Source organism: Bombina bombina, chromosome 6, assembly GCF_027579735.1.
Source record: "Bombina bombina isolate aBomBom1 chromosome 6, aBomBom1.pri, whole genome shotgun sequence".
NCBI classification, from domain to species: domain Eukaryota; kingdom Metazoa; phylum Chordata; class Amphibia; order Anura; family Bombinatoridae; genus Bombina; species Bombina bombina.
Window position 1 is genome coordinate 76847437 of NC_069504.1, and position 25676 is coordinate 76873112.

The 25676-nt window shown below is 41.5% G+C and overlaps 1 protein-coding gene across 1 annotated transcript in view; it reads left to right on the plus strand.

Moving 5' to 3' along the window:
- Positions 1 to 25676, plus strand: part of CAMK1D (calcium/calmodulin dependent protein kinase ID) — a 782349-nt gene that overhangs the window by 675083 nt on the left and 81590 nt on the right. Inside the window, exon 6 of the mRNA XM_053716475.1 lies at positions 424 to 499. Within this exon, the coding sequence (XP_053572450.1) occupies positions 424 to 499 (76 nt within the window). The remainder of the gene's footprint in view (positions 1 to 423; positions 500 to 25676) is intronic.

Here is a 25676-nt window from a genome sequence, read left to right on the forward strand (position 1 = left end):
GAGGAGAGTCCACCCCGTTTTTTTCTCTGTTGGGCAGACCAACATTTTTTGTCCTTCTGGCATCATTTATACCCTGGGGCTGAGGGGAGTGGGGGAGGTATTTAAGCCTTTGGCTGGGATGTCTTTGCCTCCTCCTGGTGGCCAGGTTCTATATTCCCACAAGTAAGGAATGAAGCCGTGGACTCTCCTCATACAGATGGAAAGGAAATTATCAGGTAAGCATAATTTATGTTTTTAAACATCCCGTGATCATCTTCAGACCTGTGAACAGGAGACAAGGAGCAGTACCAAATGTAATTCCAGTTATAAAGTTGTATTTTTACTGTATTTAGTTATTACAGTTGTTTTATAAAATGCCAGCATTGCAATACTTTTTATTTACATTCTATGTGTATTAATTGTGAGTTTTATTGTCCTTTGTAGCGCCAGAAGTACTAGCGCAGAAGCCATACAGCAAAGCAGTGGATTGCTGGTCTATCGGTGTCATTGCCTACATTTTGTAAGTGAAATTTCTCATCTATTGCATTAGTCATTTTTAGAACTTTTTAATGTAATGAATATATAATTGTTTGGTTATAGTTGTAGTTTTTCATTTAAAAAAAAGGGGGGGGGGGGTTACCTGTCCAATGCAAGAGTTATATTAATTAAACAACGCATGATAGAGATAGATAGATAGATAGATAGATAGATAGATAGATAGATAGATAGATAGATAGATAGATAGATAGATAGATAGATAGATAGATAGAGAAGCACCTGTCTCTCACTTTCTTTCTATGGGTCATAATATCAGCCAATTAAGATTTCAGGTCATTGAACATGTGACCAAACCCAGGAGAGGGGGAGACAGAGAGAATTTGCTTAAAATTATAGAAATGTTCTGGATACAGAAATTAAATTCCATGACACCAAAGAGTTTGATTCTTGTTTTTGTAATCATCTGATATCTAGTTATATTGTGCAGATATTTCCTCTTTTTAATTATGCATATATAGGTTTTATTGTATATTTAATGCATTGTTTTATGGTTTTAAATTTTGTATGATCAGGCTAGAATAGAAACTAATTAATCGTGGTATTGTTATACCAAACTGTGACCACATGATGGCAGTATACTCTAGTCTGTGATTGGTTAACTCAATAAGTGCAGGTATAAAAGAGACAAACCTGTATGTGATTAAGTATACATGACTAAGAGCCTATTGCAGGCTTGAAACATTGTTTTTGTGCTTATGGGAAATTGTATGTTTTTTGGATTATTTTTTAATAATGCATTTTGAATCAGTACTTAAGTATAAGTTGTGCGACTAGTGTTGCTCATTAGATCAACATCAGTTTCTGCTCTGGACCAGCAGTTCTCTGCAGGACCTAAGTGGTACTTCTACTATATATTTAACTCATTTGCGGTGGGTTAAACACATAGGGCTAGATTATGAGTGGAGCTCTATCATTTGCGTGTGAGCGATATCGGGTTTTCAAGGTCGTTTGCACGCCAGTTAAATTCTGCTTGTATTACAAGTTGAAAGTGAATGAGAACACGTGAGTGCAAATCGTGATTTACGCTAGAAAGATTACTGTGACCTCAGAGCTCTGGCTAATTGTTACGCAAGACAAAAAAGTTGCACAAAACGCATTAAATACATTTAACAGTACAGTTAAACTCATAATAACACATAAAAATGACTTTTTAAAAATTGCATTAAAGAAGTTATAAAAAGCACTACAAAGGTCTTTAACATAGAGATACATATATAACTATGTCTAAATATAATCAGTCAGGAGGTCTAGAGAGGTGAAGGTAGGCTGAAACAATCAGCAAGATATAGGACAGATCACAATCATTTAGAAAAGCTTATCAAATTATTTTACTACACAAATCCCCATAGGTTTTATTTATTTTTTAAAGGATTGTACTTGACCCTAGGGGGTAGATTTAACAAAGGTCGAGCGGACGTAATTCTCTGTAGCTTACGCTGTCGGCATTTATCATTGCACAAGCATTTCTTGTGAAATGCTTGTGCAATGACTCCCCATGCACATTCGCGGCTGATCGGTGTCAATTATCCCGATCGGATCGGGATGATTTCAGTCCGCCACCTTACGACCGCTGCTTCTTAACTTCTGTTTCAGGCAAGCCAGAAACGATGGGCGTACAAATCAGCATCCGCTGCTTAATAAATCTACCCCTATATGTTCTGTTGGTACTGAAGGATAGGTCATTTTAATTTTTATAATGTAAGAATTTTGTTAAAATTAGTTGTTCCTATTAAAAAATAACGGTAACGAAACCAGAAACCAATATTTGTCAGATCCAAACATCCCCATGAACAAAATTTGGCCAAACCAAACATTTTCAAAATAATGAAACCCATTTTTTGCCCGTGCACGTCTAAAGTAAAGCTAGGTAAGCTGAAAAGAACTTAGAAGCAGCGTTTGATAATACAATTGTTGCTGAAAAATCACATTCTCTATCCATTTAAAGGTTCAGCAAACGTAAAGAAATAATGTTACATAATTCTGTACTATGTGCACTATTATGTTACATTATCCTTGCGGCACCTTACAACAAAAAAGATTGATAGATTTACCCCCCAAAAAAGGTATTTCTCTTACATGGTGTATCCAGTCCACGGATTCATCATTACTTGTGGGATATTCTCAATCCCTACAGGAAGTGGCAAAGAGAGCACACAGCAGAGCTGTCCATATAGCTCCCCTCAGGCTCCACCCCCAGTCATTCTCTTTGCCGCTCTAACAAGTAGCATCTCCACGGGAGGGTAAAGAGTATGTGGTGTTAGATTTGTAGTTTTTATTTCTTCAATCAAGAGTTTGTTATTTTAAAATAGTGCCGGTTTGTACTATTTACTCTGAGGCAGAAAGTGATGAAGATTTCTGCTGAGAGGAAAAAGATTTTAGCATGTTGTAACTAAAATCCATTGCTGTTCCCACACAGGACTGTTGAGTACCGGAGAACTTCAGTTGGGGGGAACAGTTTGCAGGCTTAACTGCTTAAGGTATGCTCCGTCACTTTTTTTCTAACAAGACTTGGTAATGCTAGAAGACTGACTGAAATCCCCATGTGGGAAGGTAAGCCATATTCTGAGACTCAGTATAGAAGGATGGCTTGGTTAAAGGGCTTAAATCACTGGTGGACACTGTTATGGGGAAAATCGATTACTTTATTACTATAATCTGATATTTGCACAAGTGTTCATTATGTTTGGAACACTTTTTTGGGGTTTTATACGCCTGGCATAATTTTAGACACCTAATTTGGCTTAGGAAGGCCCCACAACTCCGGAGTGAAGAGGGAGGGGGCCTAATTTTCGCGCCATGTAGAGTCCAGAGATTGCAGGAGGACTACAGGGAGGCTTATTTTCGTTCCAAAACTAATCCCAAAGGAAGGTAGGGCCACAGCAGAGACTGTGGCACCGTGCTGTAGTGTGTTAAACCGGTGGTCTGCTTCAATTTGCTCCGGTTTGGGCAATAAGGGGTTAATTGTCTAAAAACTTGGTGTGCAATCATTTCAAAGCATTAGGATCATATGGTGAAAATTTCATAAAGATTGGATATTTTTTTGGAGATTTGGTAAAAAAGTGTGTGCTTTTTATTATTTAAAGGCACAGTACCGTTTTTTCAAAAAGTGTATTTTTTTGCTTTTGAGTGCTATCTAAGTCTGTCTAACATGTCTGAGCCTACAGATAGACCCTGTTCTATGTGTTTAAAAGCCATGGCGGTACCCCCATTGCATTTGTGTTTAAAGTGTGCTAAGGTATCTAAACATTTTAATGACCATGCAGTGACACTTAAAAATGTAGCCCAAGATGATTCTTTGATGGAAGGTAATGAGGATAGCCCTCCTTCCTCTCCCCATGTGTTGACACCAGTTACGTCTGCGCAAGCGTTGCCTAGTACCTCTAGCGCATTGTGCCCTATTACTTTACAGCAATTAGCAGCAGTCATGGATAATTCCCTTGCGGCATTTCTATCCAAACTGCCAGTTTTTCCAAAGAAGCGTGATAGCTCCGTTTTAAGAACAGAGGATGAACAATCAGAAGCTTTGGATGATTTATCTGTTGTACCCTCACAACACTCTGAAGTGGCAGTGAGGGAAAAGTTTCTCAGCGGGCAGAGTCAGATTCCTTAGCGTTTAAATTTAAGCTGGAACACCTCCGCGTTCTGCTTAAGGAGGTTTTAGCTACGCTGGATGATTGTGACCCCATGGTGGTCCCAGAAAAATTGTGTAAAATGGTCAGGTTTTTAGAGGTCCCTGTATACACTGATGCGTTTCCGATCCCAAAGAGGGTGGCGGATATTGTGACTAGGGAGTGGGAGAGACCAGGTGTACCTTTTGTTCCCCCCCCCCCTATCTTTAAGAAAATGTTCCCCATAAATGACCCCAGGTGGGACGCGTGGCAGACGGTCCCTAAGGTAGAGGGAGCAGTTTCAACACTTGCTAAGCGTACAACTATACCAATAGAAGACAGTTGTGCTTTTAAAGACCCTATGGATAAAAAATTGGAAGGTTTGCTGAAGAAAATGTTTGTGCAGCAAGGTTTCCTTCTTTAGCCAATTGCTTGCATTATTTCTGTAACTACTGCAGCGGCTTTTTGGTTTGAGGCGCTGGAGGAGTCGCTCCAGAGGGAGACTTCATATGACGAAGTCATGGATAGAATTCATGCCCTAAAGCTGGCTAATTCTTTTATCACTGATGCCGTTTTCCAATTAGCTAAGTTAGTGGCGAAAAATTTCAGGTTTTGCCATTATGGCGCGAAGAGCGCTTTGGCTCAAATCATGGTCGGCTGACGTGTCGTCCAAAACAAAGTTACTAAACATTCCTTTCAAGGGAAAGACCCTTTTTGGGCCCGAGTTGAAAGAAATTATAGCGGATATCACTGGGGGGAAGGGCCATGCCCTCCCGCAGGATAGACCGTTTAAAGCCAAAAACAAGGCTAATTTTCGATCCTTTCGCAACTTCAGGAGCGGACCTGCTGCAACCTCTGCTGCCGCAAAGCAAGATAACGCTTCACAGCCCAAAGCAACCTGGAAACCCTTGCAGGGCTGGAATAAGGGTAAACAGGCCAAGAAGCCTGTGCCTGCTACCAAGACAGCATGAAGGGGTAGCCCCCGATCCAGGACCGGATCTAGTAGGGGGCAGACTTTCTCTCTTTGCTCAGGCTTGGGCAAGAGATGTTCCAGATCCCTGGGCATTAGAAATTGTTGCTCAGGGGGTATCTTCTAGAATTCAAGGATTCTCCCCCAAGGGGAAGGTTCCACATTTCTCGTTTGTCTTCAGACCAGACAAAGAAACAGGCGTTCTTACGCTGTGTAGAAGATCTTCTAAAGATGGGAGTGATACACCCAGTTCCAATTGCAGAACAAGGACTGGGATTTTACTCAAACCTGTTTGTAGTTCCCAAAAAGGAAGGAACTTTCAGGCCAATCCTGGATCTAAAAATTCTAAACAAATTCCTCAGAGTTCCATCTTTCAAAATGGAAACCATTCGGACAATCTTGCCGATGATCCAGGAAGGTCAATATATGACTACCGTGGATCTAAAGGATGCGTACCTACATATTCCTATCCACAAAGATCATCATCAGTTCCTAAGGTTCGCCTTTCTGGACACGCATTACCAGTTCTTGGCCCTTCCTTTCGGGTTGGCCACCGCTCCCAGAATTTTCACAAAGGTGCTAGGGTCCCTTCTAGCGGTACTAAGACCGTGGGGCATTGCAGTAGCACCTTACCTAGATGACATCTTAATACAGGCGTCGTCTTTTCACAGAGCCAAGGCTCATACGGACATTGTTCTGGCCTTTCTAAGGTCTCACGGGTGGAAGGTGAACGTCGAAAAAAGTTCTCTGTCCCCACTCACAAGGGTTCCCTTCCTGGGAACACTAATAGACTCGGTAGAAATGAAAATCTTTCTGACAGAGGTCAGAAAGTCAAAACTTTTGAATACTTGCCAAGTTCTTCATTCCATTCCTCGGCCTTCTGTGGCTCAGTGCATGGAGGTAATCAGTTTAATGGTTGCGGCAATGGACTTTGTCCCTTTTGCCCGAATTCATCTAAGACCACTGCAACTGTGCATGCTCAAATAGTGGAATGGGGATTATGCAGATTTGTCTCCTCAAATACAAATGGACCAGAAAACCAGAGACTCTCTTCTCTGGTGGTTGTGTCAGGATCACCTGTCTCAGGTAATGAGCTTCCGCAGACCGGAGTGGATCATTGTCACGACCGATGCCAGTCTGTTAGGCTGGGGTGTGGTCTGGGACTCCCTGAAAGCTCAGGGTCTATGGTTTCGGGAAGAATCTCTTCTCCCGATAAACATTTTGGAACTGAGAGCGATATTCAATACGCTCCAGGCATGGCCTCAACTAGCTGCGGCCAAATTCATCAGATTTCAGTCACGACTGTAGCGTACATCAATCATCAGGGAGGAACAAAGAGTTCCCTAGCGATGAAGGAAGTAACCAAGATCATCAAATGGGCAGAGGATCACTCCTGCCATCTATCTGCAATTCACATCCCAGGAGTAGACAACTGGGAGGCGGATTTTCTGAGTCGTCAGACTTTCCATCCGGGGGAGTGGGAACTCCACCCAGAGGTTTTTGCTCAGCTGACCCAGCTATGGGGCATTCCAGAATTGGATCTGATGGCGTCCCGTCAGAACACCAAACTTCCCCTTTACGGATCCAGGTCCAGGGATCCCAAGGCGGCATTGATAGATGCTTTAGTAGCGCCTTGGTCATTCAGTCTAGCTTATGTCTTTCCACCGTTTCCTCTTCTCCCTCAGCTAGTAGCCAGAATCAAACAGGAGAAGGCTTCGGTAATTCTGATAGCGCCTGCGTGGCCACGCAGGACTTGGTATGCAGACCTAGTGGACATGTCATCGGTTCCACCATGGAAACTGCCATCGAGGCAGGATCTTCTAATTCAAGGTCCATTCAAGCATCCAAATCTAGTTTCTCTGCAACTGACTGCTTGGAGATTGAACGCTTAATTCTTGCTAAGCGTGGGTTCTCTGAATCAGTTATAGACACTCTGATACAGGCCAGAAAGCCTGTCACCAGGAAAATTTACCATAAGATATGGCGGAAATATCTTTGTTGGTGCGAATCCAAGGGTTACTCGTGGAGTAAGGTTAGGATTCCAAGGATATTGTCTTTTCTCCAAGAAGGATTGGAGAAAGGTTTGTCAGCTAGTTCCTTAAAGGGACAGATATCTGCTCTGTCTATCCTGTTACACAAGCGTCTGGCAGCTGTACCAGACGTTCAGGCGTTTGCACAGGCCCTAGTTAGAATCAAGCCTGTCTACAAACCTGTGGCTCCTCCATGGAGTCTAAATTTAGTTCTTTCAGTTCTTCAAGGGGTTCCGTTTGAACCTTTGCATTCCATAGATATTAAGTTATTATCTTGGAAAGTTTTGTTTTTGGTAGCTATTTCTTGTGCTCGAAGAGTTTCTGAATTGTCTGCTTTGCAGTGTAATTCACCCTATCTGGTGTTCCATGCAGATAAGGTTGTTTTGCGTACCAAACCTGGTTTCCTTCCAAAAGTGGTTTCTAATAAGAATATTAACCAGGAAATCATTGTTCCTTCTCTGTGCCCTAATCCAGTTTCTAAGAAGGAAACACAATCTTGATGTGGTTCGTGCTTTAAAATTCTATTTAAAGGCAACTAAAGATTTCAGACAAACATCATCCTTGTTTGTTGTCTATTCTGGTAAGAGGAGAGGTCAGAAAGCGACTACTACCTCTCTTTCCTTCTGGCTGAAAAGCATCATCCGATTGGCTTATGAGGCTGCTGGACAGCAGCCTCCTGAACGAGTTACAGCTCATTCCACTAGAGCTGTGGCTTCCACATGGGCTTTCAAGAATGAGGCTTCTGTTGAACAGATTTGTAAGGCAGCGACTTGGTCTTCACTGCATACATTTGCCAAATTTTACAAATTCAATACTTTTGCTTCTTCGGAGGCTATTTTTGGGAGAAAGGTTTTGCAAGCAGTGGTGCCTTCCGTTTAGGTTACCTGACTTGTTCCCTCCCTTCATCTGTGTCCTAAAGCTTTGGTATTGGTATCCCACAAGTAAGGATGAATCCGTGGACTGGATACACCATGTAAGAGAAAACAGAATTTATGCTTACCTTATAAATTACGTTCTCTTACGGTGTATCCAGTCCACGGCCTGCCCTGGCAGTTAAGTCAGGTTCAAATTTATTTTTGTAAAACTACAGTCACCACAGCTCCCTATAGTTTCTCCTTTTTCTCCTAACCGTCGGTCGAATGACTGGGGGGGCGGAGCCTGAGGGGAGCTATATGGACAGCTCTGCTGTGTGCTCTCTTTGCCACTTCCTGTAGGATTGAGAATATCCCACAAGTAAGGATGAATCCGTGGACTGGATACACCGTAAGAGAAAGTAATTTATCAGGTAAGCATAAATTCTGTTTTTTACCTTCCGTTCCTCGCCTGCCTCTTAGGATTTTTTTTCCCTTCAAAAGCGTGCCACGGCCGCACTGTCTAATCACAGGGAGCCCGGTCGAGCCATTGAACTGAATGTATAGTGCGCTCCTGTGCTGGGTAAAGCCAGGAGCGGCGCTACATTTAGTACTATGCCACGATCAGGCACGCTGTGATTACCCAGCGCACCCGTGAAGCACTTTTGAGAAGAAAAAAAATAATAATAGGCTGGCGAAGAACGGAAGGTAAGTATACCTTTGGGGGTAAATCTCTCAATGTCTTGTTTTTAAGGTGTCGCTAGCATAATCTAACATTATTTTTTACGTTTACTGCCCCTTTAAGTTGAACAGTTTACTGCCCCTTTAATAGTTAAAATCGTTAGGGGTAGGGGGTGCAACAAAAGTAAATTTACCATTACATTTCCCCTTTATGCAACTAGAAAATATTCACGTTTTTCCATGAGCAGTTACATGGAAACACAACTAGATATTATGATCAAATTCAGTGAACTAACTTTAAACAATGTGGATAGATACAGAGTGTGATCCCATAATATAGTTATGCTGAAGGCATGCCAGATACTAATGTAGCGTAATTACATGCAGACTACTTTGTTTGCACTATTGTAATTTCTATCACGTTTTCAGTTTATATAAAAATGTTAGAAGAGCTAATTTCAGTTTAAAATTTCCCTGTAGCAGTACACGTGTCTTACAGATTTCAGCTGGCTTCCATTATGCCTGGTATAGCTACACATTCTTAACCAACTTAGGCAAACTCACAAGAGAAAACTGATTATGGCTCATTATTGCTTTATAAGGAGGATAGATTTAAAGGGACATTGTGCTCATAGAAACGTACTGTCATCCATCTGAAAAAGCAGCACGTGTTTTCTTAATTTGATCTGGAATTAACCCTTTCAAACAGAATTTGCACTCTTTGGGTTAGTGCTACTGAAGACCTCACGTAAAGGTTAAAAAATATGCACTAAACACAATCGCCTGGATTTAGAGTTCTGCGTTAGCCATCAAAACCAGCGTTAGGGGGTCCTAACGCTGGTTTTGGCCTACCGTTGGTATTTAGAGTCTTGTAGGTAAGGGTCTAACGCTCACTTTCCAGCCGCGACTTTTCCATACCGCAGATCCCCTTACGTCAATTGCGTATCCTATCTTTTCAATGGGATCTTCCTAACGCCGGTATTTAAAGTCTTGGCTGAAGTGAGCGTTAGAACTCTAACAACAAGACTCCAGCCGCAGAAAAAAGCCAGGAGTTAAGAGCTTTCTGGGCTAACGCCGGTTCGTAAAGCTCTTAACTACTGTGCTCTAAAGTACACTAACACCCATATACTACCTATGTACCCCCTAAACCGAGGTCCCCCCACATCGCCGCCACTATAATAAAATGTTTTAACCCCTAATCTGCCGACCACACAACCTACATTATCCCTATGTACCCCTAATCTGCTGCCCCTAACATCGCCAACACCTATATTATATTTATTACCCCCTAATCTGCCCCCCCCCCCCCGTCGCCGCTACCTACTTACACTTTTTAACCCCTAATCTGCCGACCGGACCTCACCGCTACTATAAAAAATGTATTAACCCCTAATCCGCCTCACTCCCGACTCAAAAAACCCTATAATAAATAGTATTAACCCCTAATTTGCCCTCCCTAACATCGCCGACACCTAACTTCAAGTATTAACCCCTAATCTGCCGACCGGACCTCGCCGCTACTCTAATAAATGTATTAACCCCTAAAACTAAGATAACCCTAACACTAACACCCCCCTAAATTAAATATAATTTAAATCTAACGAAATAAAATAAATCTTATTAAATAAATGAATCCTATTTAAAGCTAAATACTTACCTGTAAAATAAACCCTAATATAGATACAATATAAATAATAATTATATTGTAGCTATTTTAGGATTTATATTTATTTTACAGGCAACTTTGTATTTATTTTAACTAGGTACAATAGCTTTTAAATAGTTAATAACTATTTAATAGCTACCTAGTTAAAATAATTACAAAATTACCTGTAAAATAAATCCTAACCTAAGTTACAATTAAACCCTACACTATCAATAAATTAATTAAATAAACTACCTACAAACTAAACTAAATTACAAAAAAACAAACACTAAATTACAAAAAAAACAAACACTAAATTACAAAAAATAAAAAAGATTACATGAATTTTAAACTAATTACACCTACTCTAAGCCCCCTAAAAAATAACAAAGCCCCCCAAAATAAAAAAATGCCCTACCCTATTCTAAAATAAAAAATTTACAGCTCTTTTACCTTACCAGCCCTTAAAAGGGCCTTTTTTGCGGGGCATGCCCCAAAGAAAACAGCTCTTTTGCCTGTAAAAAAACATACAATACCCCCCCACATTACAACCCACCACCCACATACCCCTAATCTAACCCAAACCCCCCTTAAAAAACCTAACACTAAGCCCCTGAAGATCTTCCTACCTTATCTTCCCCACGCTGGGTATCACCGATCCGTACAGAAGAGGGTCCGAAGTCTTCATCCTATCCGGCAAGAAGAGGTCCAGAAGAGGCTCCGAAGTCTTCATCCTATCCGGCAAGAAGAAGAGATCCGGAACCTGCAAACATCTTCATCCAAGCGGCATCTTCTATCTTCATCCATCCGACGAGGAGCTGCTCCATCTTCAAGACCTCCGGCGCGGAACATCCTCTTCTCCCGACGACTAGACGACGAATGAAGGTTCCTTTAAGGGACGTCATCCAAGATGGCGTCCCTCGAATTTCGATTGGCTGATCTAATCAGCCAATCAGATTGAGCTTGCATTCTATTGGCTGATCGGAACAGTTTAGTTGATTTAATTGTAGATAATTGTAGGTAGTTTATTTAATTAATTTATTTATAGTGTAGTGTTAGGTTTAATTGTAACTTAGGTTAGGATTTATTTTACAGGTAATTTTGTAATTATTTTAACTAGGTAGCTATTAAATAGTTATTAACTATTTAATAGCTATTGTACCTAGTTAAAATAAATACAAAGTTGCCTGTAAAATAAATATAAATCCTAAAATAGCTACAATATAATTATTATTTATATTGTAGCTATATTAGGGTTTATTTTACAGGTAAGTATTTAGCTTTAAATAGGATTAATTTATTTAATAAGATTTATTTTTTTTCGTTAGATTTAAATTATATTTAACTTAGGGGGGTGTTAGTGTTAGGGTTAGACTTAGCTTTAGGGGTTAATACATTTATTAGAGTAGCGGCGAGGTCCGGTCGGCAGATTAGGGGTTAATACTTGAAGTTAGGTGTCTCAGATGTTAGGGAGGGCAGATTAGGGGTTAATACTATTTATTATAGGGTTTTTGAGGCAGGAGTGAGGCGGTTTAGGGGTTAATACATTTATTAGAGTGGCGGTGAGGTCCGGTCGGCAGATTAGGGGTTAATAAGTGTAGGTAGGTAGCGGCGACGTGGGGGGGGGGGGCAGATTAGGGGTAATAAATATAATATAGGGGTCGGCGGTGTTAGGGGCAGCATATTAGGGATACATAGGGATAACGTAGGTTGCGGCGGTGTACGGAGCGGCAGATTAGGGGTTAAAAATAATATGCAGGGGTCAGCGATAGCGGGGGCGGCAGATTAGGGGTTAATAAGTGTAAGGTTAGGGGTGTTTAGACTCGGGGTTCATGTTAGAGTGTTAGGTGTAGACTTAGAGAGTGTTTCCCCATAGGAAACAATGGGGCTGCGTTAGGAGCTGAACACTGCTTTTTTGCAGGTATTAGGTTTTTTCCAGCTCAAACTGCCCCATTGTTTCCCATGGGGGAATCGTGCACGAGCACGTTTTTTAAGCTGGCCGCGTCCGTAAGCAACGCTGGTATTGAGAGTTGCAGTGGCGGTAAATATGCCTGTACGCTCCCTTTTTGGAGCCTAACGCTGCCCTTCAGACAACTCTAAATACCAGCGTTGTTTAAAAGGTGCGGGGGGAATAAACCACGCGTAGCTAACGCACCCCTTCTAACGCAAAACTCTAAATCTAGGCGAATATAAATACTTTACAATAAAGTTTTATACTCATATATACAGTTTCTGAAAAAAATTATTGATATAAAGATCTATGGTACATGACAAGGTTTTTGACTGGAAAGGGCTATAATGTATACAAATATGTCTAAATATGTGTATGGGTGTGTATGTATGTATGTATAAATATATATATATGTGCGTTTTTGTGAGACTGTGTATATATGCACATGTATTTATGTGTTTATATATGTTCAGATGTATATACATACATATATACCCATATAACCACATACTGTATATACACATTTATATACAAATATAAACACACACATATATATATATAAATAAAGGGGAGAATTGTGTAAGCGCTGTAAAAAAACCTATGCTGCGATACAAATGACAAATTGACAATTGAGCAAGAAAGTGGCGAGACAAATCCACAAATGCTGCTATCAGTGAAATAGACTGAACCTTTAAGGTCACTAGGATAAGGGGAGTCTATATAAAAGTCAATGCAAAAAGAGGGAATCAGACAGCGCTCTCAAGTATGTACGCCAGTAGCCAGAGGGTTATGGGAAAGAGAGAGGAACGACAAAACAGAGAAACAAAAACTTCATAGTGTAATCTGATAATCAATATCGTATCAGAGTAATGTGAGTGGTTTATAGTAGTAGTAGATGGCGCTGGTCTATTGAATAATTTTCTCTAGTAAGTGAAGAGAAAAAAGGCTTGATGCATATATTGAAGCCAATTAATATGGGTGCAGTATACTCACTCCATAAGATGAATCTTTACAGCTGAAAGGGAACGTAGCGTCAGATGGCAAGAGTCCACAAGTTCCTGGAGTCAAATACTGAATTTTCAGGTTTATCCAAAAGTGGACTATAAATGAATAGAGACCCAAATGACAAAAGTATCCAGTGTATAATTGAAAAAAATGTAGTAACTTACTCCATAAATAAGGAGATTCCAGCTCAGCACAGCAAAACAAGATCTTGACAATCTTTCAACAAAGGATAAAAGGTTAAACAGGTAAGTAAAACCAAGTATTGAGTGTATATGACACTCAATACTTGGTTTTACTTACCTGTTTTACTTGTTTTAATGTATGCTCTTGATAAAGACGAGCAAATAAAACCTTTTATCCTTTGTTGAAAGATTGTCAAGATCTTGTTTTGCTGTGCAAAACATCACCGCCACTAAATAAATCTATTAACCCCTAAACCGCCAGCCCCTCACATTGCAAAAAACTAAATTAAACTATTAACCCCTAAACCTAACAACCCCCTAACTTTAAATTAAAATTACAATATCCCTATCTTAAAATAAATAAAATCTGGATGAAGATAGAAGACCTCGCCGCATCAGAAACTGTAAGTAGATCCTCGGGGGTTAGTGTTAGGTCTTTTTAAACTTTTTTGGGGTAATAAGGGCAATGTAAAATAGCTGAATGCCCTTTTAAGGGCAGTGCCCATACAAATGCCCTTTTCAGGGCAATGGGTAGATTAGGTGTTTGTTAGAGTTAGGTTTTTAATTTTGGGGGGTTGTTTGGGTGGTGGGTTTTACTGTTGGGGGTGTCTTTGTATTTTTTCACAGGTAAAAGAGAGCTGATTTCTTTAGGGTAATGCCCTACTAAAGGCCCTTTTAAGGGCTATTGGTAGTTTATTGTAGAATAGGGGTTTTTTTATTTTGGGGGGGCTTTTTTATTTTTATAGGGCTATTAAATTAGATGTAATTGGTTTTTTTTTTGGATAATTTTGTTTATTTTTCTTAATTTAGTGGGGGGGTTTTGTAATTCAGTATTTTTAATTTTTTGTAATTTTTAGACTTAATTTTTTTAGTAGTGTTAGTTTTTTTTTAATGTGTAATTTAGTTTATTTCATTTATAGTTATTTTAATTTTAGTATAATAGTTGTTAGGTTAATTGTTAATTTAAACTTAGTTTTTTTTAATTTCACAGTTAAGTTTTTATTTATTTTAAGATAGGGATATTGTAATTTTAATTTAAAGTTAGGGGGTTGTTAGTATTAGGTGTTAATAGTTCAGTTTAGTTTTTTGTGATGTGGGGGGCTGGCGGTATAGGGGTTAATAGGTTTATTTAGTGGCGGTGATGTGGGAGGTCAGAGGTTTAGGGGTTAATAACTTTATTTAGTGGCTGCGATGTTGGGGAGCGGCAGAGTAGGGGTTAATAGCTTTATTATAGTGGTGGCGATGTCAGGAGCGGCAGATTAGGGGTTAATAACTTTATTTAAGTGTCGGCGATGTCAGAGGCAGCAGATTAGGGGTGTTAAGACTTGGGGTTTATGTTAGGGTGTTAGGTTTGAACGTAAGGTGTTAGGTTTTTTCTAACACACTCTCCCCATTGATGTCTATGGGGAAAGTGTGCATGAGCACGTATTCTCAGCCCTTTGATTTTGTGGGGTATGGAGCTTATCGCCACCATATCACACGCACAAGGCGACTTTTTAGAAACTTGTAATGGAAGCAATATGGAGGGTGAAATAACACAACTTTTGTTGCGTTCCTTTCGCACCCTCTATAGCGCAAAACTTGTAATCTAGGCGAGTATGAGGAGCTGAAAAATATTGCCTTATAAGACTGTTGTGTATCGTTCCACCATGAAGTGGTGTCTACTTTTATTGTAATCTGTTATAATACATCTTGAAATTTTGTTTATCCTGTTTGTAACAAAGTGTTATTGCTAAATCAATAAAAAGAAATTTTAAAATAAAAATAATAATATACTTTTCTTCATAAATTGAAAGAGTCCACAGCTGCATTCATTTCTTTTGGAAATTCAGAGCCTGACCACCAGGAGGAGGCAAAGACACCCCAGCCAAAGGCTTAAATACTCCTCCCACTTCCCTCATCCCCCAGTTGGCAGAGAATTGTCAGAAGTTTTCGATAGTCTCTTATAGAGGGTAGTACTCTTCGGCATGGGACTGGAGTTTTAAGTAGTCCTGTCAGCCTCTCAGTGAGAGCATGGGTGAAGATGCAGGGAGAGTCTTTCTGCGAAACCATCCTGACTCATATTAACAGCTCCACAAGCAATCAGCGTTGACGAGTTTTCGCTGCCTGCTTTTTTCTCTCAAGTCCATGGCAGAAGCGACGCTACTATCTGTCACACTTGAAGGGCCTTGTTCCTGTTCCACGGCGTAGATTCCAGTAAGATCCTTTCATTTTACTTTCATCATGGATGTATTGTAATTTCAACTGTTTATCCGAGAGGGACTACAACCTTTCGGGCATAACTTTGACATAGGGTCTCAGTGAGGCTCTTTTTTGTATCTAGGAATCAAGGGTTCATATCTCCTGAGAGGGATTATTGAACAGGGGGGTTTATAATCATGTTTGTTATGTGATTCTGTCTGCTACTGTGTAGTGTTGCTTCGGCTCATGGCTATTTTGGAACATAACGGCCTATGTCTAGTGACGCAGCCTTTTCGGTCGGGCGCGCTTTTAAATGAACTGCACGGTTTACCTTGTGACTCCATTTCTGTTTTCCTGACCGCGTGGCGACGGAGAAATCCTGGTTCACTGGTGTCTGGTTCTCTGGAGGCGGCAGTGTCCCAGTTATGGAGTATTCTTAGAGATGGATGTCTCTGATTCAGACTCTTCTTCTTGCGAAGAATATGAATTGGCCCGGGTGATACATGCCCTTCAATTATGTTCCGTATGCCGTTTTAGAGTGCTCTGTTCCTCAGGATCGGGGAATCGGGTGCCCACTGAGCCATCCGTTTCTAGGGATTCTATTTCTCACGAGATGAGTTCCCTACTATCAACTCTTACTACGCATACAGGTCACCCAAACGCTACTTATCCTTTCTAGGGTGTGTGGCCTGTTCCCACCAGAGGTTAGGACGCGGTTCCGCATGGCAATATCTTTGGTGCTGGCGCATCTGCACCTCCCGGGAGTGTGCTTACGATATTGTCCGTGTTTCATTAACTGGGGCTCGTCAGGCGTGGGATCGCCTGGTCCAGTTCAGCCTTCCGGGGAGCAACTGCCCCTGAGGCCTCAGGGGGTCAACCTTCGGGGCCGGTGTTTCCTTTTGTCCCAGTGGAGGTATGTTGCGCCTTTCATTATAGACTGGTGCGCCTTCGTGTCCTACTAAGGCATGTTTTTGGCGTTGATGGAGGATCCCATTCTTAATGGGTCTGGGGATTCTCAGTCTTACTCTTCGACTGGCTTGCATACATAGACATAAGGGGATGAAGTAATTTTCTTATAGTCTTTGTTATTTGTGTATCCTTTTCCATTTTTGAGCTTGGAAGTCTCAGACCCCTGTTGGGCTAGTCCTGCGCTCTCCTTATCTTTTATTTTCATCCGGTGAGGATGATTTTTATTAGGTGTAAAGCTCATGTTGTGGTGTGATGTTTCCTTCGGGAACTTTCCTCTCTGGAATTGATACTCACGATTTTGTGGTCGGTCTGATTGTTCTTTATCCCTCCTTTATCGGGGGAGATTCTATGTGGCCATGACAGTGCTGGGGCCCTTGGTTTCAAGCTGGTCTGTTATAATACATCTTGAAATTTTGTTTATCCTGTTTGTAACAAAGTGTTATTGCTAAATCAATAAAAAGAAATTTTAAAATAAAAATAATAATATACTTTTCTTCATAAATTGAAAGAGTCCACAGCTGCATTCATTTCTTTTGGAAATTCAGAGCCTGACCACCAGGAGGAGGCAAAGACACCCCAGCCAAAGGCTTAAATACTCCTCCCACTTCCCTCATCCCCCAGTTGGCAGAGAATTGTCAGAAGTTTTCGATAGTCTCTTATAGAGGGTAGTACTCTTCGGCATGGGACTGGAGTTTTAAGTAGTCCTGTCAGCCTCTCAGTGAGAGCATGGGTGAAGATGCAGGGAGTTGGTCCAGTGAGGGCGCCTAGTGATCACAATATGATTTTTGTGGTTGTCTTTTATTTTACAAGCTTCAACAAGCATCCTGAGTGGACTTGAGAGTCTGTGGTTGCTTAGGGGCATGGGGGATTGGTTCAGTCTTTCAATCTAGTGGGCCGGGACTCTGTTGAGATCAGCGGCGACATGCTCAGTTGTTTCCAAAATTTTCGGGAACTAGAGTGTTCCTTCCTGTTGTGGGTTAGAGGTTTGGAGGATTTAGTTCCTTCATACCTCTGTTCTTACGGTTTTGCCTTTCAGGGTCTCTTTGGAAGTGTTCTTTTAGGACTTGTTCCTTTTAGAGGTTCTCTTCCTTTGGGTCGAGACTTTCTGGACTTCGTCTAGTTTTTCTGGCAGCTTTGGTCGATTAATTAGGAAGTGAAGGCCATGAGGCTCTGTCTTCCTTTGGGAGTTAGTCGTCTCCATATCAGGGGCGATAGGAGGTGTTGTCTCTTTTCCAAGCTTTTTGCTTAGGGGATGTTTTTCTGCCTGGGTTCGGGATGCTTTGCATTCTTCTCCCTTGAGTGTGGTCCTCTGAAACGTTAATCTGAAGGGATTATTAAGATTAGTCTTTCTTTCAACTATCTTTCGGTTGACTCTGTTTTTGTTTTAATTTCCCTTAGAGCTGCCCTTGGGGCCTTTGGGCTCTAGAGAAATTGCGTGACTTTGTCGCGGTCTAGTACCTTGCTGAGGGGGGTTTTGACCTCCGGCTAAGGGTGTTCTCTTTCCTTTGGGCTGGGAATTATGAGTGAGTTCTGTACCCATTCTTCGGGTTTCCTGGTTCTCATCCCCTGTGAGGTCTGATTGCTTCAGTCGGGGTATCTTGTGTTCCCTGAGGGTTTCGTTCCTTCGAGGACGATTCTGGGTCTCGGGTCCGGATTTCTTGTCTTGGATCCTTCTTGGATGTCTGGAGACTTATGGTCCGGTGGACACAGTTTTTTTCAGGGACCCTATGTTGCGACATAGGGGCTAGCTCTTTGGGCTTGCAAGCAGATAGGCCAGAATTCACATCTACCTTCGGGTACTGGTAATAAACTTTAAGGCCTGACTTGTCCTTCGGATGGAGTGTGCTCCTCTATGTGGAGTTCTTTTCTCTGTTGGGTCAACAGTATTGTCTGGATGATTTTCATTTGGTCCGTGTTTTGATCATACTATGGCTTCATGTCTTGTGGACATGTACGCTGTTCTTATCTGTGCCCTTCTCTTTGGAGGGGATAGTTTAGCTTCCTTATGAGTTGGGGTTTCCTCTCTCTGGAGGGTCTTTGTCCTGCTATGTGGGTAGGAGATTGGATCAGGTAGCTTATTTCTGTAAGGGGCAACATCTGCTGCTCTGTGAGCTCTGTTCCACCTGCTGGAAATTGATCTATCTGCATAGAGACTGTCTAAGAGAGTTGTGACAGGTCTTCCTATGGATCTATTGCAATTTTCTCTGTTCCAGGTCCTAGGGGGTTCTCCTTATTGTGCCTTATTATGGAGGAGCGGGTTGGGTTGGCATCCAAGCTCTGTTGGGGTGGGTGAGTTCCCTCTTTTTTCTTTCCATTCCCTGGGGGCTTGTGGTTGGGTTCTTTCTGTCCCTCTGTCTATCAGACATGTCTGTCGCTTGAGCTGTTCTGATATATAGGGGGGAGCAGTGCAGTTGAGGGCTTTGTATGTCAGAGTGAGAATTTTGTGTTTAATCCTAGAGGCAAGAGGAAGCCAGTGAAGGGATTGACAGGGAGGTGCAGCAGATGAAGAGCAATGTGTAAGGAAGATGAACCTGGCAGAGGCATTCATTATGTATTGTAAAGGAGCTAGGCGGCAGCTGGGGAGACCAGAGAGGACAGAGTTTCAGTAATCGAGGTGGGAAAGATTGAGAGAGTGGATTAAAATCTTAGTTGTGTCTTGTGTAAGGAAATGTCTAATTTTAGAGATGTTTTTAATGTGGAAGCTTGAGGTAGTGAGAGGACATCCAGGAAGAGATGTGAGAAAAACAGTTAGTGACACGGGATAGCAAGGAAGGAGATAGGTCTGGTGCAGAGAAGTAGATTTGGGTGTCGTCTGCATACAAATGATAGTGGAAACCGTGGTACTTTATTAGGGAACCTAGTGATGAAGTGTAGATTGAGAAGAGAAGGGGACCAAGGACAGAGCCTTGCGGTACCCCGACAGAAAGTGGTGATGGGGCAGAGAAGGCTACACTAAAGGTACGATTTGACAGGTAGGAAGACAACCACGAGAGGACTATGTCACCAATGCAGAAGGATTGGAGGGTTTGGAGCAAAAGAGGGTGGTCAACAGTAGCAAAGGCTGCAGACAGATCAAAAAGGATAAGCAGAGAGAAGTGGCCTTTTTTTAAATTTTTTTATTTAATTTTTATTGAGGTTGTGCGAAAATAATACAGCTCATGAGGAGGAACATATCCTAAAACAAACATATAAGATACAGTGTAATGATTCTGCATACATAGAGATAGACTACATTCCCATCACAGGTAACACCAAGCGGAAGACTGGAACCTCAGTTATTTTTACATACAAAGAGGCCGCCAATTAAATGTTTAGAGAACATAGTAGGATATGTAGGTAAGGTGCAATATATAAAACTAAACATGGTGGCTTAGAATAGAATGGCAATTAATATTTCAAACAATAGCTACCATGGGGGCGCCATTCTTTTGCTAAAATAATATAATATGATATGTGGGTATTGTATAATACTTATGGTGCGGCATGGGCAAGATAAGCCGCATAGTTAGTACTCCCAGATTGGGAGGCTTATTATGGGGGGTGGGGGGGGAGGTTGGAGTTGGAATATAATAGATAAATGAGATGTGCACATATTGGTGTCTAGAAATTCAGTAGTTATAATAAGGATACTAAAGTAAAGCCAGCTTTGTTTGTGAGTGGTTACATGTCTCTAAGCTCCCAATGATAGTTAAGGGCTTGCACCTAGCTAAAATGATGGGAAAGAGGGTTTTGCTGTCTCGGCCGCTGGCAGCCCAACCCCCATATATTAATATCAGTGGTGCTAGCTCAAAGGTTTAACATGGGAATGGAATGGAAAATTGTACCCAGGGACCCATACACTGCGAGGGTCAATATTTAAAGAAGACAAAGTGTGTGTAGGGAATCTATACTCAACTGACTAGGATCAATGATCAGTACTGAAACAGTAAACAATTATAGCACAGAGCTGGACCGTAAAGATAAAATAGGGTGGCCCTGAGTTTGAGAGTCAATTATGGGTATGTTATCTTGAGGAGTAAGGAGCCCCAAAGTATGAAGTACTGGGAACATACAATAGTGAGTGCTAAGACCCATATAGAAGGTAGGAACCTTTACAAAATGTTACCTCTGAAACAGGTGGTTATACTGCAACAATGGGTTTAACAAATGCATAAGAACTTTTGACAAACAGGGTCCTCAGACATGTAGGGTAGGGGCATCTGCATAGGCATAGCAGTAATTACACTGCTGTATAGATGATGAAACGGTAACAAAACATGCAGATATAAATATGAAAAGCATGAAAAGCATAGCCTCACACCTTGAGCCACATAAATATGATACAGAAGCAAGGCCAAGCTATAGATATGGCACAGTCTGAGCAAGCTAGTCTAAATCCTGTGGTTGATATAATGCTTAGAAGTCAACACCTATTTGGTTTAGAAGAATGAATAGACATATACAGTGCCATGCTGTATCCAGTGGATCAGAAATCACTTAGTTGGGCACAATAGCTTATATATAGATATGACAAAACATAACACATAATATTATAATCATGCTATCAGTATAATTATAAGCAGGCACATAAAGGGATAATGGAAAAAGTGGCAACATTACTGAGACTGGTAGACTGCATCGTTCATGAGGTCCTGTAGCCAGAGTAGAGGGAAAACAATAAGAAACAATGAGGTTAACAACTATAGTATTTTAACGGTAATTCAGTTCCAGCAATTATGAGCAGACTGTCCGTAAGGGGTTTGACTATATCTATCCCACTCCAACTTTAGATAAATGTGAAAAGCCTCCCCAGCTGTTCTGACACCGGAGCAACCAGTTTCCACAACTGCCTGTGGTAGATGCCGGGAGAAAGTTCCAAAGCTGCTTGGTGGATTGGTGAGTGATGGGCCCAAAATCCGGATCCAAGACTCCAGACCACATCATCGCCACTGTGACTTCAGCTCTGGGTTCCGCACTTCCATTAAGCGCCAGCACTCCTGCTTTGCCTTGTATAACTGTGTGCACCTCTATTGAGCTATACACGAGAGCCGGCTGAGTCGCTGTGGCAGTGATCTCCATGGTGTGCAATGGATACTTTCCCAGCAGGGCTCTATCAACCGCGGTAACTTCTGCGTCCGCAGCAACCCGCTCATGAAAGCAGAGCTCCTGGTCTCCTCCAAATGCAGAATCAGGCTGTGTGTCCGATCTAGAGATGCAGGCGTCCTCTGGCCGAGAGTTTCTGTATAGCGCATTTTCAAGTGCGGCGTGGTGATCTCTCAGTATGCCGCGCAGCGCTTCCAGAAACTGAGTGGTTGTGTGCATGTTTAGTTTAAGTGTCCAGCTTTGTGACAGGTACAAGAGAGGTGAAATGATGTAGGTTATGGGTTTCAATAATTACTCCACGGGATTTATGTAGCGTCACTACCATGCGGGTAAAAAAAGATGGTCGCCCGTTTTAAGCTGCCGATGCAGGCCTCCAATCCCAGTTAGTCAAAATCTCGCTTGATGTCAGAGTTGGTTCACAATAAAAGCATGGTATTAATCCCAGCCATTATTAATGAGTTCTATCAAGTTTAGCTGGATTAGAAACATATTCCAAAGTCCTCAAAAGTAGTATTAGTTCAGGAGCATTATGAAAGTGCGTCCATGCTTGTGTGCTGTTGGCTCCGCCCCCCAGAGAAGTGGCCTTTTGATTTTGCTGTAAGTAGGTTGTTCGTTACCTTAACGATTGCTGTCTCTGTGGAGTGATGGGGACGAAATCCAAATTGCAGTGGGTCAAGGAGGGAGTTTAATCTAAGGAAATGGGATAGGCGTGCATATTCTAGCTTTTCGAGAAGCTTTGAGGCAAGAGGGAGGAGGGAAATAGGGCGGTAGTTGGATGGGGAGGTTGGATCATGGGAATGTTTTTTGAGGATAGGAGTGACCAGTGCATGTTTCAGAGATGAGGGAAATATACCGGTGCTGAGGGAGAGGTTGAAAATGTGTGTGAGTATAGGGGTAAGGGTAGAAAAGAGGGAGGGGAGTAGCTGAGAGGGGATAGGGTCAAGGAGACAGGTAGTTAGGTGAGAGCACAGTAACTTCTTCCTCAATAACAGGAAAGAAAGAGCTAAGTTTATGGCTATGTGGCTTGTGGTTGATTGCGAGCGTTTGAGGGGGTGAGAGAATGAAAGTATGTTGAGAGCTGATTTTGTTTCTGATGGAGTTGATTTTTTTATTGAAGAAGTCTTGAGCTGACAGAGAAGTTGTATTAGGAGGTGGGGGTGGGAGGTGGGCAGAGAAGAGTATTGAAAGTAGAGAACAGACATTTTGGGGTTGAAGAAAGAGTAGAGATCCATGTTGATAAGTAATGTGGCGTATAGAGATTAAGGGCAGAATAGTAGTAGTTCAAGAAAATCAGCTGAACTCCAAGATTTTCTCCAGTGCCGCTCAGCAGTATGGGAACATCTGCGTCGGTACCGTGTCAGAGGAGTATGCCAGGGCTGAGGATGAGTGTGGGATTTCCGAGCTATGGTAAGAGGGGCCAGATTGATAAAGACAGATGTAAGGGTGGAATTATTGTGGCAGATAGATTGATCAGTGCAGGAAAAGGAGGAGAAGGATAAGAGGAGAGGTTCAAGGGAATTAGCAAGCTGTTGCTGATCTAATGACGTAATGCTTCTGTGAAGTTTGGTGTGAGGAGTAGAAGGAGGAAGAGTTGTAGGGAGGGATGATATGTTGCAAGTGAGGAGATGCTGGTCAAAAAGAGGAAAATGGGAGTTTGTGAAGTATGAAATAGTGCATCAATAGCTAAAGATCAGGTCAAGGGAGTGACCGTCTTTGTGAGTGGGAGAATCAGTCCATTGTGACAAACCGAAAGAGGAAGTGAGTTGCAGAAGTAGTTTTGCAGAAGAGGCAGTCGGATTGTGAAGAGGGATGTTGAAGTCGCCAAGAATGAGAGCAGGGGTGTCTGAGGAAAGGAAATACTGTAGCCAGGCAGCCAAGTGATCTAGAAATTAAGTTGAGGAGCCAGGGGGTCGGTATATGACTGCAACACGTACAGAGAGAGGGGAGAATAAGTGAATCATGTGGGTTTCGAATGAGGAAAATGTGAGGGTAGAGATGGGTTGTATTTGTTCAAAGGTGCAACAAGAGGAATGTAAAATACCTACACCACCACCTCCTTGTCTATTACCAGACCTAGGAGTGTGACTGAAGTGGAGACCCCATGTGACAGAGCAGCAGTGGATGCTGTGTCTAGGGGAGAGAGACAGGTTTCTGTTAGGGCCCGAAGGTTAAGGGAGGAAATTTTTGGGGACCAAGATTAGAATAGATATAACCAGCAGTTAGTAAAAGCAAGAGGGAGAGTGACATGAAATGAGATACAGATTTGCAGTAGTGAGTTCAAAAGTAAGGTGAGTTTAAGAGTGATGGGCTAATGAACAGTGCAGAGGGAGAGGGAGTAAATGAATAATGTAGTTTGTTATAGAGACAAGAGGTAGCAAAAGGGAATATGAATATATTGAGCATTTTTACAAAAGTGGGAACCAATTAAACACATAAGACACAGTATAACAGCAGCAATTGCATAAGGAAACAATGAGATACATAAACATAATATTACAAAGTACTTGCCTTGTGTCTTGCTCCTTGTCTAATCCTTGTTCAATTCTTGTATAATTCTTTCTTAATGCCTCACTTATAAAATGTTCACTTCAAAAATGTGAACATATGTTGTTGTAACAATGCACACTGCCTAGGCTAATGTTAAATACATAGGCTGGGAAGTCAGCTGTGTCCACTAAATTTATGATTGATAAATCAAAGACAAATTAAAGGCCAATTTGAAAGTTAGATTCTGGTCTGGTCAGGATCAGATAAGTTAAAGGGACACTGAACCCAAATTTTTTCTTTCGTGATTAAGATAGAGCATGACATTTTAAGCAACTTTCTAATTTACCCCTATTATCAAATTTTCTTCATTCTCTTGGTATCTTTATTTGAAATGCAAGAATGTAAGTTTATATGCCGGCCCATTTTTGGTGAACAACCTGGGTTGTTCTTGCTTATTGGTGGATAAATTCATCCACCAATAAAAAAATAGGAGTAAATTAGAAAGTTGCTTAAAACTGCATGCTCTATCTGAATCACTAAAGAAAAAATTTGGGTTCAGTGTCCCTTTAAGTAAACAAAGAGTAAAACATGGAGAAGCTTGAAATGTATGGCATAAGACAGCTATACATTTAAGCATAATAGCAAGTATTGATAAGGATTGAACATCACATGGCAATTAAAAACATTAGAAGTAAGACATTGGATAACATTACAACAAATGCAGGACTAAATTAACAATCTTAAGTTATTTGCTCACTATACATGCACACATACCAAAAGAGAGTTACTGGAGAGGAAAAACACCAGAGTGCAGTGAATAGTGTACAGATTGACATGGACTCTATTCACGTACCAAAAGAGAGTTACTGGAGAGGAAAAAACACCAGAGTGCAGTGAATAGTGTGCAGATTGACAGGGACTCTATTCACGTACCAAAAGAGAGTTACAGGAGAGGAAAAACACCAGAGTGCAGCGAATAGTTTGTAGATTGACAGGGATTCTATTCACATACCAAAAGAGAGTTGCAGGAGAGGAAAAAACACCAGAGTGCAGTGACTACTTTGCAGATTGACAAGACCCTATCTACATACCAAAAGAGGGTTACAGGAGAGGGAAAAAAACCCAGAGTGCAGTGAATACTTTGAAGATTGACAGGGACTCTATTCTCGTACCAAAAGAGAGTTATAGATAAAAAAAAAACCCAGAGTGCAGTGAACAGTTTGCAAATTGACAGGGACTCTATTCACGTACCAAAAGAGAGTTACAGGAGAGGAAAATACACCAGAGCGCAGTGAATAGTTTGCAGATTGACAGGGACTCTATTCATGTACCAAAAGAGAGTTACAGGAGAGGAAAAAACACCAGAGCACAGTGAATAGTTTGCAGATTGACAGGGATTCTATTCATTTACCAAAAGAGAGTTACAGGAGAGGAAAAAACACCAGAGCGCAGTGACTACTTTGCAGATTGACAGGACTCTATTCACGTACCAAAAGA